Below are 21012 nucleotides of genomic sequence, written 5' to 3'. Positions count from 1 at the left end.
GTTGGACTGGGGTAAACACAGTAAGAAGTTTAACAACACCAGGTTAAAGTCCAACAGGTTTATTTGGTAGCAAAAGCCACACAAGCTTTCGAGGCTCTGAGCCCCTTCTTCAGGTGAGTGGGAATTCTGTTCACAAACAGAACTTATAAAGACACAGACTCAATTTACATGAACAATGGTTGGAATGCGAATACTAATCCTGGATTAGTTGTAAGTATTCGCATTCCAACCATTATTCATGTAAATTGAGTCTGTGTCTTTATAAGTTCTGTTTGTGAACAGAATTCCCACTCACCTGAAGAAGGGGCTCAGAGCCTCGAAAGCTTGTGTGGCTTTTGCTACCAAATAAACCTGTTGGACTTTAACCTGGTGTTGTTAAAATGCATGGTGCCATATATGTTGCAGCTGTGACTCCAAGGGAGCATGTTGTGCTCCGCAGCCACACTCAGCCTTACTGATTTCCTCCTTCTTAGTCATACAGTTATGTTGTGACAGTGACAGTGTGTAGATATAAGAGACCTAGTGAAGGGTCAACTGTGTTAATAAATGCTGATAAACACGTGGCAAAAGGGATGGGATAATCAGCATGGCACAGTTCATCGTTTAACCACCCACTGGGTCTTGGCAGCTAACTACACGACTGTATAATATCTGTATCAGGTAGTGGCAGCAAGACCATGAATGTCATCTCCATGAGAATCCATTCCATGCTTTGATTGGTTCACTAATACACTTTGATTAGACAGCAACACTCAGAAGTTGGGGCAGACATGTAGTTGACCCAGAAGCGAACATCTGGGCCCAGGCCTGATGGGCCTAATGACCTATTCCTGTCTTATGGTACCAGGCTTCAGCTTCAGACCTCATATCCTAATCATTACCAAGTTAACTTCATCAATACCAACTCCACAGTCTTATTCATCAGGAGACAGGTTCTTAAAAACTGAGAGGTGGTATAAAACTTGAAGAAATATTGATGACAGTTTATGTGTAATCTCCATTAGTGTCCCATTTTATCACTAAAACACACTTAGTTTCCTTGTTTAACCTATGATTGTAAAAGCAGATGCAGAGTGTGCTGCTCAGATCCAGGACGTCACATCTCTCTCCTGTTTAATTTCCTTTTTGCTCCATTCCAAATCAAGGCAGATTAACATTCCCATCAGGAACTTGAATTCCATGCTTTTATGTAAATGTAAAAACATGCCTAGCTGTAAACTGAGACCTGATGACAACATCAGTTGTATGAAAATACAATCAAACTGACATACCGACTGATTCAGCATTTAATTATTTTCCCTTTTGGTAGAAAAAATATATTCAGTATTTCAACATTTTAAATTATGCAAATTAACTTCACAAAAGAAATTATAAATCAATCTATGACCATAAAATGTTTTATATATGCTTTTACCCAACATGAATGTCACATGTAGTCATTTAATGCATATTTTTACACAAAGGTTGTGTGTGAACTGTTCAGTAAGTGTAATACTGTAATTGTTTATAAGTACATGATGTGCTTTCAGTAGTGGAATAATTGCCTCTTAGAAGTGCTGTCTGTAGGAAGCAGTCAGGGGATGAGAAAATATTTTTAAAATGCCAGCAGCAGCTTAGGGAGTTTGCTGGGCTGCCTGTGTAACCAAGTGACGATCAAGTCAGTGACCCAGCTCCCTGAGCAGCAATCAAAACAGTTGGAAAATGTGCAGCAACAGCTACTAGCTGGTTTCCATTTTAATTCTTCCCCAGTGCAAAGGTGCAGAAATAGTGCGGCGTCAACAAATAGATCAAGGATTTAACAATTGGTAACAGTTTTAATGTGGTCTCAGTAGTTTGAATTTAAAAAGTGACTCTGCCAGAAGGCAAGTAAATATTTTAAGAAGTCTCCTGCTTCAAATCAATTATTCACATTTGACATGGTGGAAAATGTGTTCAGAGGATGTAGGAGCCTGTGAAATATCATATGATTTGACGACAGCGCCCCCACCACCCCCCACCCCCCCACCCCCCCCTACACCCGAGCACGTCAGAGGCTCAATTTCACTGAGAAATTGCGTCTTTCATTATTACATTTTTTTTTAAAGAGTGGACACATCTACAACTTGCTTATTAAACTGACCATTTCTGCCTTACACTACTCCCATAGCAATTGACATCCACTTCTATTCCTTTGCCTATTCTATTTCCTTTCCTGTTTAAAAAAGGAGGTAGACAAAGGCAGGTAACTACAGACCAGTTAGCTTAACGTCCGTAGTTGGGAAATTGCTGGAATCCGTCATTAAAGAAGAAATAGCAGAGCACCTGGAAAAAAATGGTTTGATCAAGCAGACGCAGCATGGATTCATGAAGGGAAAGTCGTATTTGACGAATTTACTGGATTTTTATGAAGATGTAACGAGTGCGGTTGACAGAGGGGAACCAGTGGATGTGGTGTTTTTGGATTTCCAGAAGGCATTCGATAAGGTGCCTCACAAAAGGTTGCTGCAGAAGATTAGGGTACACGGAGTTGGGGGTAAAGTGTTAGCGTGGATTGAGGATTGGCTATCTAACAGGAAGCAGAGAGTTGGAATAAATGGGTGCTTTTCTGGTTGGCAGGTGGTGACCAGTGGCGTGCCGCAGGGATCAGTGCTGGGGCCTCAACTGTTTACCATATACATAGACGATCTGGAGGAGAGGACCAAGTGTAGGGTAACAAAGTTTGTGGATGATACAAAGATGAGTGGGAAAGCGTGTGCAGAGAGATTTGGATAGGCTAAGTGAGTGGGCAAGGATCTGGCAGATAGAGTATAACGTTGACAAGTGTGAGGTTATCCACTTTGGAAGGAATAATAGTAAAATGGACTATTATTTAAATGGTGAAAAATTACAACATGCTACTGTACAGAGGCACCTGGGGGTCCTTGTGCATGAATCGCAAAAAACTCAGTTTGCAGGTGCAGCAGGTGATCAAGAAGGCAAATGGAATGTTGGCCTTTATCGCAAAGGGGATGGAGTATCAAAGCAGGGAGGACTTGCTACAATTGTACAAGGTACTGGTGAGGCCGCAACTGGAGTACTGTGTGCAATTTTGGTCCCCTTATTTGCGGAAGGATGTATTGGCCTTGGAGGGAGTACAGAGAAAGTTCACCAGGTTGATACCGGAGATGAGGGGGTTAGCTTATGAGGAGAGATTGAGTAGATTGGGCCTGTACTCGTTGGAGTTTAGAAGGCCGAGGGGAGATCTTATAGAGACATACAAGATAATGAAGGGGCTAGACAGGGTAGAGGCAGAGAGATTATTTCCACTTGGAAAGGAAACAAGAACTAGAGGACACAGCCTCAAAATAAGGGGGAGTCAGTTTAGGACAGAGTTGAGGAGGAACTTCTTCTCTGAGGGTAGTGAATCTCTGGAATTTTCTGCCCATTGAAGCAGTGGAGGCTACCTCGTTAAATATGTTTAAGTCACAGGTAGATAGATTTCTGATCAATAAGGGAATTAAGGGTTATGGGGAGCGGGTGGGTAAGTGGAACTAAACCACTATCAGATCAGCCATGATCTTATTGAATGGCAGGGCAGCCTCGAGGGGCTAGTTGGCCTACTCCTGCTCCTATTTCTTATGTTCTAATCCCCTTAGCCTACATATCTTGGGACATTAAGGGCAAATTTAGCATGGTCAATCAACCTAACCTGCACATCTTTGGACTGTGGGAGGAAACCAGAGCACATATTGTAAATTGTTTTATCTTTCTGACCTTGTATAGTAAATTTTATATTTGTTTGCCCAAAACTCATGGAACCTTGTGACTATATTGACTGAGAAAGTGTCTGAAATCTCAAACTTCGTATAATCTAAACAAATTGTTATTGGCTTCCTCTCGCCAGTAGCTTGGGAGTCTGCTCAAGGATCAGGTGTCTCTAACTGGCCTCCGTTGAAACTTCCTTCTCACTTCTCCATTGAATAGGCTTACTTGTGAAATCTCCTCCCAAAACATTTGTCTTTCTCTGTTCCTCCCCATATTTAAAAACATTTTCAAAACCGCTTTTGGTTACCTAAGCTAACTTTCCCCCTTAACTCCAATCTCTTTGAAACACTTGCCAAAGCTATTATCTTTAATAAAGGAAAGCTAAGTAAAGTTATAGGAGATGGCAGCTTTGCAAAACTGTAAAGTAACTACCTATGAAACCCAGGTTTATTCCACATTGGACTGGACTGTAGAAATGGATGTCACAAAACAACCACAACAAGCCTCTAACATCCAACACGTCAGATCAACACGCTTTGTCAACTAACAGGTTGGCTCAGGTGCAGCATTCGTGTGGAGGGCGTAGAAGGTCTGCAGAGAGATTTGGACAGGCTGAGTGAGTGGGCGAGGATCTGGCAGATGGAGTATAACGTTGACAAATGCGAGGTTATTCACTTTGGAGGAAATAATAGCAAATTGGATTATCTAAATGGAAAAAAATTACAACATGCTACCGTGCAAAGGGACCTGGGGGTCCTTGTGCATGAGATGCAAATACCCAGTCTGCAGGTGCAACAGGTGATCAAGAAGGCAAATGGGATGTTGGCCTATATCGCAAGGGGGATAGAATATAAAAGCAGAGATGTCTTGCTGCATCTGTACAGGGCATTGGTGAGGCCGCAGCTGGAATACTGTGTGCAGTATTGGTCCCCTTATTTGCGGAAGGATATATTGGCCTTGGAGGGAGTGCAGAGAAGGTTCACCAGGTTGATACCAGAGATGAGGGGTGTTGATTATGAGGAGAGACTGAGCAGATTGGGTTTGTACTCGTTGGAATTTAGAAGGCTGAGGGGGGAATCTTATAGAGACCTATAAGATAATGAAGGGGCTGGATAGGGTAGAGGTGGAGAGATTCTTTCCACTTAGAAAGGAAGCTAGAACTAGAGGGCACAGCCTCAAAATAAAGGGGGGTCAGTTTAGGAGAGAGTTGAGGAGGAACTTCTTCTCTGAGGGTGGTGAACCTCTGGAATTCTCTGCCCACTGAAGTGGTGGAGGCTACCTCGTTGAATATGTTTAAATCACGGATAGGTGGATTCCTGATCGGTAAGGGAATTAGGGGTTATAGGGATCAGGCGGGTAAGTGGAACTGATCCACTTCAGATCAGCCATGATCTTATTGAATGGCGGGGCAGGCTCGAGGGACTAGATGGCCTACTCCTGCTCCTATTTATGTTCTTATGTGAATAGGGCCCAACTTTCGGAGAAATGTCAAGAGACCATTTGGTCTGTAGTATAAATTGTTTAATTATACAAACGAATGATGTGGAGATGCCAGCGTTGGACTGGGGTAGGCACAGTAAGAAGTTTCACAACACCAGGTTAAAGTTCAACAGGACCTGATAAAGGGGCAGCGCTCCGAAAGCTCGTGCTACCAAATAAACCTGTTGGACTTTAACCTGATGTTGAGAGACTTCTTACTATACAAATAAAGTTACTGACCGAGACCAAAATTTCTCTAGAGAAAGCTGTGCAGCTGGCCCAGGTGCCTGAATGTGCAGAACAGAGCGTAAGCAAGTTGCAAGGTATGCCAAATGAGGTAAAACACTTGTGGCAGGATATGGCTGTTTTGAAGGGCAACTCAGATGTTGAAGAGTCCAGTAAAATGGATACAGCACCAAGGGCAGAAGTTCGTTTTCAATGTGGGAGTGAACACTTCCAAGAAGTGTAGGAGTTGTGTGTGTTTCAGCTGCAACAAAAAGGGTCACATTACAAGCGTGGTGCAGAATCTTGAAGCTGTCAGGAAAGAATTGCAAAAAAAAAAACCCCCACAATGGCTAGTTTAACTCCTTCGAAGTAACTAGATGAGCAGCCTAGGGACCTGAAACATTTACCCTTAAAACAGGTCCAACTGAGTAAAGTACCGTCTATGGAGATAGCCTTGATGGTAATTGGCAGATCTCTTAAAATGGAAGTTGATACCGGGACTGCGCAATAGTCATAGGGGAGCAGGCATTTCGTTACCTTCAAAAAGGCGTCCGGCCATTGAGATTGAATGAGTCTGGAGCTCTATTGTTTACCTATACCAGAGAAACATCGCAGATTTTGGGGCAGCAACAGTCAGCGTCCTACAAGAATCAGACGGCACAGTTACCTGTCTTAGTAATTAAGGGACATTGACCATGTTTAATGGGGCTCAAGCAAATTAAACTGAATTGGTTAGAGATATTAAATCTGCAAGATGGAGGTTTTCAGGAACTATGTAAATATTCTGAGGTCTTTCAAAATAACCTAGGACTTATAAGAGGAAGTAAAACTAAAATGTATCTGAATCCAGAGGCAACACCAAAGTTTTTCAGGGCTCCCGTAGAGCCCTGTGTGCTTCAACATAAAGTTGAAGTTGAACTCAAAAGACTGGAAGATTTAGGTATCATAAAGCCTGTTCAATTCTCAGAATGGACAGCACCCATTATCCCGATCCTTAAACTGGATTGGACTGTAAGAATGTGGGGACTATAAATTGAGAGTCAATAATGGAGCTCAAATAGATAGATACCTCATTCCTAAAATTGAAGACCACTAAGCCAAATTAACTGGAGCGTTAAAATACACCAAGTTGGATCTCAGTCATGATTATCAGCTATTGGAATTGGACGAAGGTTGGTTACCAGTTTCAGACCACAAGCCATTGCTGGGTTTATTCAGAGAAGATAAGCCAGTGCCACCAATAGCTTCGACAAGACTGGAGAGGTCAGCTCTCTTATTGGCAGTGTACAATTATACTTTTCAGCATCTTCCAGGGACACGTATTAAATGTGGATGTGCTCAGCAGGTTGTCCTTGCCGGTTCTGCAAAAGCCAGTGCTGGCACGGCATATGATAGAGACTTTGCCAGTCTCAGTGAAACACACGGACGTGACAGGAAGAGACCCAGTATTATCGAAGGTGAAGAAGATAGTCATGCAAGGGATGTGATATGAGAAGTCAGAGCTGCTTACGCCCTACCAATAAAGGAGGATGGAAATAACCGTGAAGATGGGATGCTGTTGTAGGGAGTCTAGGGTTATACTCTCACCCCAAGGAAGATGACTCTTGTTGCAAGAACTGCACGGCTCAGATCTGGGTCAAAGCAGAATGAAATCACAAGCCAGAAGTTATAATTGGTGGTCAGGCCTGGATAGAGAAATAGAAAGGATGATTAGTCAATGCCGAGTTGTCAAGCTCAACAGGTTTAGCTGCCACCAGCTAATATGCACCTTGGGAGTGGCCAGGCAAACCCTAAGCAAGAATACAGACTCCACAGGTCTATTTTTGGGCCATATGTTTCTAATATTAGTGGATGCAAACTAAGTGGCAGGATGTCTAATTGATGAAGTCCACGATGGCCGCTGCCACCACTGATAACTTGCGAAAAATCTTTGCTGTTCATGGTATTCCAGAGGTTTTCGTATCAGACAATGGCATATCCTTCATGGCGACGGAGTTTCAGAAATTTGTAAAACCAAATGGCATTCACCATGTTAGGTCAGCACCTTACCACCCAGCCTCAAATGGGTTAGCAGAACGCGCTGTGCAAACTTTCAAGGCATCTATGAAGAAACAAGTCACTCTACCCTTACATTTTGCCAGCTGTCTTATAACATCATACCAAATGTGACCACAGGGGTCACACCAGCCGAGTTGCTAATGGGACACCGTTTAAGAACACGTTTATATGATATTCCCAGATTTGGCGGGGTGGATGGAGGCTAGGCAAGCCTCTCAAAGAAAATCATGACTCAAGAAAGAATGACAAGCATTTTCCAAGTTGAGGATTTAGTCATGCTCAGAAATTTTGCAGGAGGATGGCTGGTAAGATTGCAGAAAGACCAGGACCGGTCTCCTATACAAAAGAGATGCAAGGTTATGGCTTCAAGAAACATGTAGACCACCTGATGAGGAGAATAGTGTCGGATTCAAGGGATCAACAGGAAACTCCAGCAGTCAATTTAGATTGACCAGGATTGGATACAGGAATCCTGGGTGTAAATGTGGAACCGGAGCAATCAGTCGTTTCTGTGACTGAGAACATAGCAGCTACCGAAGAAGATCTAGACCCTGGGTTGATGAGTTTGTCTTTCACCTCAGCTCGTCTCTATTTTTCATTTCCAGACAAACCTAACTCAGAATTGAGAAGTTCTCCTAGAGTCGGCACATTCTCCCCATATCTGCGTGGGTTTCCTCTGAGTGTTCCGGTTTACTCCCACACTCTGAAAGATGTGCTGGTTAGATGGATTAGCAATGCTAAATTCTTCCTCAGCGTGCCTGAACAGGTACTGCATCAACTAAACTTTATGACAAGCTGCTTTGGGGGTTTCCCTGGTTTTATTTTTAAATTGTAGCTTACGTTAATGATGTTTTCCTTTTGTTTCCACCTTAGGTGACTTCAGGAGTTGTTTTTGGCGGCGGCGGGCGGGCGGGGGGGGGGGGGAATGGTAGAAGGATTGTAGTAGCATGGCCGCTTTAAGGGAACATTCCCCAAGGGCCACATGATCAGGACAGATCCTATGAAGTGTCAAGGTAGGAAGCTGAGCCAATTGAGTGCCAGGATGCATATCCCAGGGAAGGATCTGCAGTTGGAGCCAGGGAGGAGTGTTGTACAATCGCATAGTTATTCTGTCTGACCATGTTTGTAGATATAGTTGTGTGTTCGTTGGCAATTAATCCTTTTGTTCTTAAACCTCATTGAGTCACCCTCGATTTACTACAAACTTACAAGACTAAAATAGCACAAAACATGGAACACAGTAAGCATGGTACATCATTTTGGGTACATTATAGAAAGGTCAGTGGAGCTATAGGAAATGCAATGCAGCTTTGACCAGGGATGGGAAGAATTAGTTATAAGTAGAAACTGAGATATGGTAACAGGTTAATACAAGTTTTAAAAATTATGACAACTTTTGATTGTCAATCAGTCTTTCATCATTTGCAAAGTCTGAGCAGTCATCAAAATAAAGTTACCAATGAGAAAGTGAAGTGGGGGCATTAGGAAGATCTTTTAGGAGGTGGATGTCTGCACTGTTGAATGTTTTGGGAGTGGTTAAGACAGAAGCCATTGCATTATTTAAAAAAAAAAGAAAAACAGGGTACATATTTCAAGAGAAGGGAGATGATAGGAAGAATGAGGTGAATAGTGTTTGTTAGCTTTGGATTGCAAAAGAACACACATGGAGTGGAGTGGAAGTACAAATCAGTTATTATGCAACTGAATGAGGAATTCTGCCCTAGGGACTGGGTGATCTACATGTTGCTATTATGGGACAATCGGTCTCTTTCTGTGCTGTAAATCTCTCTGCTTCAACAGGCAAGTAGGTTCAGACAGGCTTAGTTTGAATAGATGACCCCTAGGATAATAGAAATAAAGAAGAACAGGGTTAAAGCCCTCCCAATGTATCACAATAGCAGAGTGCAGCTGAGTCTTGACCATTCATGTCAGGAAGGTGCCAGCTTCCATCCTTGCTCTATACTGAGTTAGTTAACCTCAATAGGTTATGTAACGTAATGCATGCATGTGAAATGAATCAGCATCATAGAACCTTACATTCAGCTCACCATTCCTCTCCTTTGAGCAAGCTATCCAATTAATCCCCACTCCACCACTCTTTTCCATTCCTTTGAGTATATATCCCATTACTTTCTGAAAGTTACCACTAAATCTACATCCACCAATTGCAGTAACATATCAATACCAGATTGCTAAGAAGTTTATTCACTATGGAGGCGTAAGTTAGTTATACAGGTCATTGCATTATATGTAAATTAATTAAAATGTCAATATTTTTGATTTTTCTCCTTTTAAAGTTTAGATTGCACCTTTAATGCATTAAGTTTTCAAGGTTTTTCACAGAAGTGCAAGCAGACTAAAACTGACACCAAACCAAAGAATGTGAGAGATTCTAGCACAGGAGGTAGCCATTCAGCTCAATGTGCTTGTGCAGGATCTCTGCAAAAACAAATCAGCTAATCCCATTCCCCTGTGCTTTCTCCGTTGCCCTGAAAATTCTCTCTCTCTTCAGAAGCTTATCCAATGTACTTTAGATAGCCCCAGTTGTATCTGCCTTCATTATACACTCTGGTAGTGCATTTCAGATGTAAATCACTTGCAGCGCGAGAAACATTTTCTTCCTGTTGCTGTTGCTTCTTTTGCCAACCAGCTTCAGTCAACATCTGCTGATCCTCGGCAATTCTGCCAAAGGGAACAGTTTCTCTAGATAGCAACACTATCTCGATCTAAGGAGGTTTTAAAGACAGCTGGTGATAAGCTTGGTTGAAGATAGAGGAGCAGCAAATAAGTTTGGGTTAGGAATTCCAGAATTTATGACCTAGACAACTGAAGGCATGGCCTCCATTGGTCGAATGAAGGGATCTAGGAATACATAAGGAGACATAATTAGATGAAAGTAGAGATCTTGGAGAATTGGAGACATTTAGAGATAAGGAGGGACAATTGCAGCATTTTGGGATTTTCAGAAGGCAGTCAGTCAGATTTTAAAGCATGGTTTTGAGAAGAAATGGAGCAGCATGGAAAGAAAGTTGGTTAATGGGCAGGAAATAAAAAATGTAAATAGATATTCCTCAGATCATTAAGAGCAAAATTGTGCTAGGGCTGTTCTGGGACACGGGCCTCAATTTTCAGGATGGTGGTCTGTCGGTGGGGAACACATCCCCACCAACTTTAGCATGGCGGCACAGCGGCACAGTGGCTCGCATTGCTGCCTCACAATGCCAGAGACCCGGATTCGATTCCTGGCTTGGGTCACTGTCTGTGTGGAGTTTTCACATTCTGCCTGTGTCTTCGTGGGTTTCCTCTGGGTGCTCCAGTTTCCTCCCACAGTCCAAAGATGTGTGGGTTAGATGGATTGCCATGCTAAATTATCCCTTAGTGTCAGGGGGACTAGCTAGGGCAAATGCATGGGTTATGGGGATAGGGTCTGTGTGGGTTTGTGGTCGGTGCAGACTCAATGGGCCGAATGGCCTCCTTCTGCACTGTAGGATTCCATGATTCTATGCCTGATATAGAGTTGGTTGGCAGAAAGCAGGACTTCCAGTCATCACTGTCGAGAAAGCCGAGGGGTGTCAGGGTATTATGAGGGTCTGGAGGTCTCCTACCATTCCCCCACCCAGCCTAAATACTGAGGCAGGGCAGAAGACAACCCAAGGGCAGGTTTCCTATCCGAGGCTATGTCCACCCCAGTGCTAAATCATGTCCAGGAATCCATCCATGCAATTTCCTGCTCCCACCCCGCCTCAGAACCCACAAGGGTGTGTGTGTGTGTGTGTGTGTGTGGAAATACTGGCCACGAAATACCAGCCAGAAGAAGCCATTCCCAGCCTTCATTTGTAAACTAATCTGTGATCTGAACATTCCAAGTGAGAAAGAGAGAGAGAACAAGGCAGGAAAATATGCATCGTTTTTTAATCCCACCAAAAAACTATCCAGATAACTCAAACTGGTGTTCTTACCTGAGTGAAAGGTCCTTCAGATTCCTTGTACAAACCCTGAATGATAAAATAAATCATTTACAAAAAGGTGTCTTTTAAAAGAAAATTCAGTCAAATGACTTACCAACTACTCATTTGAGGCTTCACTCAGTAGACACTCGCTAACAGGAGTTAGAACGCTAGGTGCAGGCTGACTAATTGTGGTTAGCAGTATACTGAAGCTCCTAGATATAAAAATGGACGCTTCTGTCTAATGCGTCTCCATGCCCAGAACAGAATCTCAGGAAACTAACCCCATTGTTCAAAGTTTATATAAATTGGAACAAGTAGTTAAGGAATATATTTAGTCTAGCCATAATCAAATAATTTTCCATATCTGTTTTAACCCCAGCAGCTACACATATTGCTATATTTTATCAGAGAAGTGATTCCATTAAAGGGTGATGAGCAAGGAAAGGCGGGGGGGGGGGGGGGGGGGGGGGGGGGGCAGATATTGGCCTTAGAAAGATACATCTGCAGTGAACACCATTCTTCTAGAAACTTAGGAAACATGCTCAAACTCAGGTTGCGAGGTGGGCAGAAAGGAAAAGGTCTTCGCTTTCAGAACTTGGCAGATTGTGATCAGAACTTTGAGAAAACAAGGGGTCCGGTCCCCAGATCAGCCCAGACCCTCAGGTTGACAGCATCTCTGCTAGTTTCAGTGATGTATAACTGGCAAGATCTGTACCACTGCTAAACTTGGTCCCAACTAACCAAAAATACCCAGTTTTAGGAGTTACATCTACCTATGTTGATGCCCCCACAGGCTTTCCCAGAAAACATCAAGTTCAAGATTTACCAAATCAAAATCCTGACCAAGTCTGGAACTGTTCCAGTAAACGTGCAGTGGGAGTTCACAGGAACTGCCATGGATTTTCAAGGTCTACATACATTGCGATACATTGTAGTCATTAAAGTACATTCATACATTAAAAGGAGCACCACACTTCAGATACATGAAAATCTTCAGAGCTCCAGTTTTGCATTATTACTCAATTAAACAATCATAATCAGCCTTGCGTATTTAATGCACACACAGACACATACCTGTTAATATAATCTGCATAGGTATCAAGTGCTTTGCCTTTAAACAGCTGCATTAATGACAGCCTTAATAATTGTGCCTCTTCTCCTAAAAACCAGGGGAAAAAAACCTTTTGGTAAAAACATCCACTGAAAATGCATTTTAAAAGTCTCTCTTTGGAGATCATGGCTACAAAATACCATTCACTGAAGTTATACATTGATGTTAGCAATTAGCTTATAAATTCAATTGACAAGTAACTTTTCTTTTAAAAAAAGGATATCCCAAGTCTTTCAAATCCAAAGAATGTGACTTATATTACCAGAGGGATTGAAACAGAGACAGATGATTGAAAAGGATGAGAACAAGAGATTAGGGTTACTGTTCAGGAGTGGGATAAGCAGCAACAGAGACTGATTAGGCCAAACAGTCTATTTCCATGCTTTATTTCAATTTAATTCAAATAATTATTTTTGAAGTGCAGTTAACTGTTAGGTAGGCAACACAGCAGCCAATTTACACACAGCAAGATTCCACAAGCAGCAGTTACAATTCAATTTGCTTTTTGTACAGTTAAGATTCAATTGTGCTCAGGGCTAGAGGAAAAGGTCTTTATTTCTTTAAATGTTACCAATGGATCTTTTGTATCTATCTGAATAAGCTCAGGGCTTCAATTACATCTAACAATACAGCATTCCCACTCCTTCAGGACCGCACTCTTCCTACATCCTAGTTTGAACTCAACTGGATTCAAACGAAACATTAAACAGAGGGCCCCACCTGTCTGCCCAGGTGGATGCAAAAGGCCCCAGGGCACTATTAGAAGAGTAGGGGATGTTATGCCCAGTGTCCTGGCTAATATCTATCCTCAAATCAATATCACAAAAATAAAACAGATTCTTATTTCATGATAGCATTGTTAACCATATTCAGAAATGTTGGCAGAATACGCATGTTAGTTGATGACAACATAACCAAAGCAGAAGCAGCAGCAGAAGGCTCTTGTGGCAGACTGCTGCCAACTGAGGCAAACTGACACTGCCAATTATTTTTTGATACTCACAGATTAACCATCTTTATAGATATTCACTCATGAACATTTTAAATCCTTTTTTTTCTCCCAAGTTTTTAAACTATTTTTAGTTTAGTGTTTTAAGAGTTAAGATAACTCGGTGTTGTTGTTCTATCACTGATCACTGTTGAGAATTTGAATTAAAGAAACAACTTTTGAAAATTTATAGGTCGGGTGTTCCAGTCTTAGAATCAATATGGCACAGGAGGCCATTTGGCCCATCAAGTCCATGCCAGTTCACTGTATAACCATCTAGTCAGTTCCATTCGCTCTGTTGTCCTACATGTTTACTGCATTTCCCTCAAATGCTTATTCAATTTCTTTCTGGAATCATTGATCTAGTCATGTCCTAGTCATGGTGTAAGAGTTCACCCTCACATCTCCCTTGGATCTGTTGCCCAAAACCTTAAATCTGTGTCCCCTAATCCTTGTACCATGAGCTAATCAAAACAGCTTTTGTCTACCATAGCCACACCAATCACCCTTGTACACCACTAACAGTTCGCCCTTCAACCTCCTTTGTTCCAAGGAGAACAATCCCTTCTTCTCGAACCTAATCTTGTAGCCAAATTTCCTCATCCCCAGAACCGTTCTGATAAATCTCCTCTACATATTCAAGGATCTTCACGTCATTCCTAAATATAGGATAGAATAGAATCTCTATGGCCCCATACCTCCCGTCAACTCCACATATTTACCCTGCTAGTCCCCCTGATACTATGGGCCAATCAACCTAACCCGCACATCATTGGCGTGTGGGAGGAAATCAGAGCACCTGGAGGAAACCCATGCAGACATGGGCAGAACGTGCAAACTCCACACAGTCATCCGAGGCCGGAATTGAGCCCGGGTCCCTGGTGCTGTGAGGCAGCAGTGCTAACCATTGTGCCGCTCCAAAAGTGATTGATATACATGGAGTCAACAAGTGGTTGCAGACTTATTATTCAAGTATGTTCAAGCTGCAGGAAATTTCAGAGTCTTCTGTGGGTCCTCTCTTGACTGAAGAGTCCAATGCACAATTGGCATGGACGTTCACAGAACTGGCAGTTCATGTCATTGTTGGGGCTTGGGGAAGTTTGTGCCAACTCTGATCATGTGGGATGTTGAGAGTTTGACATAGACGGTCCTCGAAACGTACAACCAAATTTCAGTGCCCGCCTGCACAGGCCAGTCAACTGCAGTGTTCGCCCAAGAAAGATGGCCTGCAAAGCACAAGTTCACCTTTCTGAGTAATGGACAAGATGTATGAATCTTGGTTTCTCCATAGTGGACGGGGTCTCTAACAGCAGGTTACACTAGTTCATTCAAGTAAGTATCTTCACCATTAAGCAACCTGGTTTATTGGATGGGATGGGGGAAGGAGGGGGCGGGGAGCAGGGATAGCAAGATCGATCTTGATCTCTTTTGATTTCTTTGATAACTGTCTAAAATGGCTGGGTCATTCAGGACATCTGCACTCCTGTAACACCATGATCGGTTGAACAGCAGGCACGCCCAAGAGTCCTTAAGCCTCAAAGCATTCAAGGGAGATTACCTCACCAATGATTGAAGGTGTAGCTAGTTGTCTACAAGGTGCTAATGCATTCGTAGTTTGATGGCCAAAATATGCTTCTGGACAATACCACTGCAGATGTAGGCCATTTAGAATCAGCCCATGGCCTGCTGGAAGGCCTGTAAGAGACAGAAGTCATCGTATGTGATCTTGTGATAGTTGATTCTGGAGAACACTTGGCCCTGATTAAAAAACCTAGAACATTTCCTACATCAGTGCAACAACTGCATAGCAGTGCAAAATATGAAAATGAAACCTCTTGGCCTGAAGTCCCTTTTCTTGGGCTTGTTTCAAGGGCAAGAGGACTTTGTATGCATTCATTCAAAATTAGTGGTTTTGGAGAAGCTGACACCAATTGATATAGTAACAATCCAATATTTAGTTGGACTTGTTCAACATCCAAGCAGGTTTCTCCCACAAAAGTGCTCAGAAAATTAATACAAAATGCTCGAGTGGAATTGGAACTGAAATGACTCAAAAGCAGCAAACACCAGCAGCACGTCAATCCTTATATTTTATAATTTCAAAAGGAAGAAGTTACTGCTAGTGAACTTGCAGCAGCACTGCTGCAGAATGGACAATCATTTGCTAATACATGAAGAGCACCAACAACTGTGATGAGATAAACAATCGAGAAAGAGCTCCTAACTATAAATTTGAAGATTACAATGGCCTATAGGTGGTGAAATGGAGCACTGTCCTTTAAAACTGATCGTTTTCAAGCCACTAAACACACCAGAGACTTCAAAGAATGTTAAGACTCTGAAAGTATCTTCTAAAAGGACAGAAAAAGGATAGCCCTAGCAGACAAAATGAGCAGAGCATACCTGCCACACACTAATGTCTGAGATTTTATGGGCAAGTTGGAGAAAACTATTCGTCGCAAAGCACTTCCAGCTGGAGATTAAACAGCAACATCTTAAATCTTGCTGCAGTAGATGATCTGGTTGAGAAGCAATTGTGTTATTCAGCAAGGAAAACCTGGGACTAAAATTAGAGATACATGAATGCTGTCACCCTTACTTTGATTATCAAGGTGAATTAACTGTCCAATGAGATTTGATATTCAAAAGGACAGCAACTAATGTACCAGGTAATTTGTGTAAGAATTAAATAGCTCATTCAACACAAAATGTCACAATGTTGTACCCATAGAGTTGATGCCAGCCTCTATTGGCCCAGGAAAAACAGCTTTGACAAATATATTGGGACGTGTCCTACGGCTCATTGTAGTTTTCCAAGTAACTATTACTGCAGCATGAGATTTTAGCTAGGCTTTGGTCAAAGAAATGGGGCAAAAAAGTGAGTTACAAGGTCATACCCTGCTTTTTGTATGTGATTATTATAGTAACTTTATTAGGAACAGTGTTCTGAGAGAACTTCAAGGGATGTGTGCAGCATTTGGAATACCAGACATGCTAGTAACAGATAGAAGGTTAACACCCACTGAACTGGCAGGGTTTGTCAAAAGATGGGCAACTGAGGCATTGTCCAATGGCAAAGCTGAGAATGCTGTTAAAAAGTTGTCAATCTATTTTTAATGAAATACAGGGTCTGATCAGAGTTTCTGGCTCTGGAAGATTAGCACAACGCACCAAGTGAAAGTGTAGGTATAAGCCCATCATTAATGGGTTAGAGATGCAAGAACTGCTTCCAATGAAGGAACACTCGCCTACAGTCTCAAAACTCAACAAAGGAAGACATCCCTGCATCTCTAGGCATGAAGCAACACCAGCAGCGAGACTATGAGAGGAATTCTAAGCAAGTATGAGAAATACACCCTGACAATACAGTATATATGGAACTCCTGGGCCTGAGTACTTGAGTGTGTTGACACATACATTTGGTGGGTCCCAGAAGTTTTGTACAAGTCAGAAACTCATTATACTGCAGGAATTGCCAAATAGTTGATTTAAAGTGATGATCTAGCAGCAAGCAAGACTCTTGTGATTGCGTTTTCTGAAATCCAGGTTGCTAGCACTCCTCTGAACTGCCCAGTCTCCAAGGAAATAAACAATAACTTTAACACCAAGAACATCTGGTAGTTGATCATAACCATGATGTGGAGATGCCGGCGTTGGACTGGGGTAAACACAGTAAGAGTTTTAACAACACCAGGTTAAAGTCCAACAGGTTTATTTGGTAGCAAATGCCATTAGCTTTCGGAGCGCTGCTCCTTCGTCAGATGGAGTGGATATCTGCTCTCAAACAGGGCACACAGAGACACAAAATCAAGTTACAGAATACTGATTAGAATGTGAAACTCTACAGCTAATCAGGTCTTAAAGATACAGACAATGTGAGTGGATGGAGCATTAGGCACAGGTTAAAGACAAGTTAAAGGAGACAATACACATTTCTTTAACCTGTGCCTAATGCTCCCTCCACTCACATTGTCTGTATCTTTAAGACCTGATTAGCTGTAAAGATTCACATTCTAATCAGTATTCTGTAACTTGATTTTGTGTCTCTGTGTGCCTTGTTTGAGAGCAGATATCCACTCCATCTGACGAAGGAGCAGCGCTCCGAAAGCTAATGGCATTTGCTACCAAATAAACCTGTTGGACTTTAACCTGGTGTTGTTAAAACTCTTAGTGAGTTGATCATAACTACAGACCTGGATGACCGCGTCAGCCTCCATTGCAAATCAGGAACTTTTTCAAAAATCTATGTATGTTTAGGTTACAATTCTGGAGTTCCTTTCTTGAAACTCAAATTGTTAGTTACACACCACAACATGGTCAGGCCACAAGGCCACCATCCCCTCATTGGAAAGAATGGATTATAAGCTCTGAGCAAAACCCTGTGAGGCTATAAGTGTGTAGCATCAGAGTTATCATGGGATTCATCATAACACTGGTCAGGTAACTTTTTTTTCCTGTCTCCTTCTGCAGTCCATTAAAACATCAAGCACTTACTACAACTCACCTTGCTACGGGGATTGATACTTGATAACTCTCACCTACTATTTAAAGAGTCTCAATAGATTGTGAAACTTGTAGTTCCACAGGAGCAGTGAAAGCTGCATCTCAAATAATACATTCCTAATTCATGTGTATACTTACTTAAAAACAAAACTCCTCAATCCTGTTCTACCAGCTTTTTGTACAATGTGGAATGTGTCATGATGCAACTCCCTCACATGAAGAAATTGTGCAGTGGCTACAATTTGCCAACACCATCATACCACAATCTGCACTAGAGGCGGGTTTGAATCTTGCTCGCCTCCTTTAAACTCAACAGAACTGATAATATACATTCCTCCATTCATCATTCATGAAACTGTCACGTAAAGACACACCCGAACCTTCGTAGGCCATCTGTGCATTTTCAATTTGTAACCAAGCATCTAGGGGAGATGTATTAGAGGAATGGCACACATTTTGTTTCAACTTATGGAAGTAAGAGAAAACAAAGGAATCAAGATTTTCTCTTCATGCTCAGGCAGAAGCAGTTGGCTTTCAGCCAATTATAGTGACATCAAAGTGAACGATTCTAAGCGCTTAGCAAGTCTCTAAAGAGATTCATGACTCACAATGACTTAGCAAAACCCAAAGCAGTTCATTCAGTGACCACAAATCAACAAAAACTGGTTTCCTTGATGAATATTAGTATCCTCCACTATTAATTTTACTGTGAACAAACAGATTACAAATTTAAACGCATTAGAAAGTTTTTAAATAAAAGAAAAAGGGAAAGTATCTTATTTTTGTAAAATAAAATGTTATCCCAAAAGGAAAAGACAATTTGGGGTGGCATGGTGACACAGTGGTTAACACTGCTGCCTCACAGCTCCAAAGACCTGGTTCGATTCCCAGCTTGGGTCACTGTCTGTGTGGAGTTTGCACATTCTCCCCATTCTGCGTGGGTTTCCTCCGGCTGTTCCAGTTTCCTCCCACAGTCCAAAGATGTGCGGGTTAGGTTGATTGGCCATGCTAAATTGCCACTTACTGTCGCAGGATGCATAGGTTAGAGGGATTAGCAAGACAAATATGTGGGGTTACGGGGATAGGGCCTGGGTGGGATTATTGTCGGTGCAGACTCGATGGACCCAATGGCCTCCTTCTGCACTGTAGGAATTCTATGATTCCATGAATAAAACAGGGAAATAAGAATATTGGTCCGAACTGTTTTCCCTTCTGGGATGGAATATGTTCTGATTGGGTTCCTAGTGTCAGCATCAAACACTCTCCTGGTCTGATGCAACAATAACTTGCATTTATATAAAGTTTTTAAACTTACAAAATGTAGCACATAGGTATATAATCTGACAGTCACAGGAGGAGGCATTAGTGCAGGTGATCAAAGGAGTAAGTTTTAAGCAGCATCTCAGCACCAACGACATACAGCATGAAGCTCCTTGCACAGTTACATCAATGAGTACCAGTCACAGCCTCAGAAGCAACTCCTGCATTCGTTTTGCATGTACTGATAATCAAGATGGTCAATTTGGTGGCAGTTGTGTTGCAATATCAGGTCCATTAAGAACTGGACTAAGACTGCATTCGTCGGGTTTGCAGGTTTTACCAGTCTAGGAGAAGCAGTGGAATCAGGGAAAGCAAATCAGAAATCACAGAACAAGTAAGCGAACAGAACAAATGAAGTTTCACAGACAAGACGTTAAAGCACTGCAAGTGGGCAACACGTACTCCATGAATAGTGTTGAAATAGCTACGAGTGAAGTTTAATTAGATTAAGAGGTCTTAGTACTCAACATGCCCAACCAATGCATAGCAGGAATAAAAGCCAATAAAACCAATAGCCCATAACACCAGAAGACAAGTTAGAGGAATTCATGATCACATTGCAGAAGGATCTCATCTGGGCACACTTTCAATATCATGCACAGTTCTGGTCAAGGAAATAATCAAGCATTAGGGACGGTATAAAATTCAGAAAACACTAGAAAACCAAAAATCTTGTTTTATCACCTTGAAAGTATTCTTCCAAAGAGGTGGTCTTGTAGAGCTAGATAAAATAGCTTTGGGAATGGAAAAAATAAATCCAGAGTACTACTGCACAATGCAAAAGTAGTATAAAGGGACACAAATTCAAACCAGTAAAAAAACTTTTAGGATTAAAGTTAGGAAATTCTTCTTTACACAAAGGGCAATGGACTCCCAAATAGAGTGGGGAGTTTGAAACCCTGGATTCAGTTAAGGTTGGTGGACTTTGGGACCTGTGAGATGGATGAATTATGATAGACATCTGTGGGATTGCCTTGTTTCACGCAAGTCCATGTAATGAGAAATTCAATGAAAACAAGCAATAAATATATTTGTCACTACGGACTCAGTTTTAAGCCTACCTGTCTGGCAGGGGGTCAGATTAAATCTGTTAGAAAAAAAAACATGAAAAAACCTCAAAGCAGCACAATAATCTGCAATTTTATCGCAAAGCACACCATTTAACATAATAGTTCCATCGTATCACATACGTGCAGGAGCAAACTGAAGCAGGAAATCTGGAGACCCAATTTAAAGGAGAGACACCAAGCAGTCCAATCACAAGAATCGAGGGGTTTTGGAGACATACCTGAACATGTGTCTCCATGTGTATGCTGTTTAAAAAGACAGACATCTTGGGCTTTTCTGACCTCACCTCAGTCATAAAATTTAGCTTCAGGTATTATAGTGTAAAATTGCTTTCAGTTCAATTTGGATAAAAATATTTACCATTCTTGAGGACCTATAACTGATGAAGTTTCCTGTATCTAGCACAGGGTGCCTTCAACAAATTAACTGATTTAACAAATACAATCAACCATATGGATCTACTACAATCTGATTATTTACTTCAAATAAGTTTGTATTATTTCAGCACCAAGCCTCCACCCCTGCAAGTTGCAACGTCATTCACAATTCTGATGATCTCCATTTTTCTATAGTTTACAGCACTTCAG

At 41.8% G+C, this 21012-nt stretch overlaps 1 protein-coding gene across 12 annotated transcripts in view; it reads right to left on the bottom strand.

The window, feature by feature from the left end:
• The window catches only part of LOC144494813 (uncharacterized), a 146751-nt gene that overhangs the window by 100504 nt on the left and 25235 nt on the right, over nucleotides 1-21012 (bottom strand). For all 12 annotated transcript variants that reach the window (XM_078214186.1, XM_078214195.1, XM_078214188.1 and 9 more), the window contains 2 exons: nucleotides 12510-12594; nucleotides 11445-11480 (listed from right to left, as the gene is read on the bottom strand). In XM_078214186.1, coding sequence (XP_078070312.1) covers nucleotides 11445-11480; nucleotides 12510-12594 — 121 coding nt within the window. The remainder of the gene's footprint in view (nucleotides 1-11444; nucleotides 11481-12509; nucleotides 12595-21012) is intronic.

Source organism: Mustelus asterias, chromosome 6, assembly GCF_964213995.1.
Source record: "Mustelus asterias chromosome 6, sMusAst1.hap1.1, whole genome shotgun sequence".
NCBI lineage: Eukaryota > Metazoa > Chordata > Chondrichthyes > Carcharhiniformes > Triakidae > Mustelus > Mustelus asterias.
This window is presented reverse-complemented; position numbering and strand designations above follow the sequence as displayed.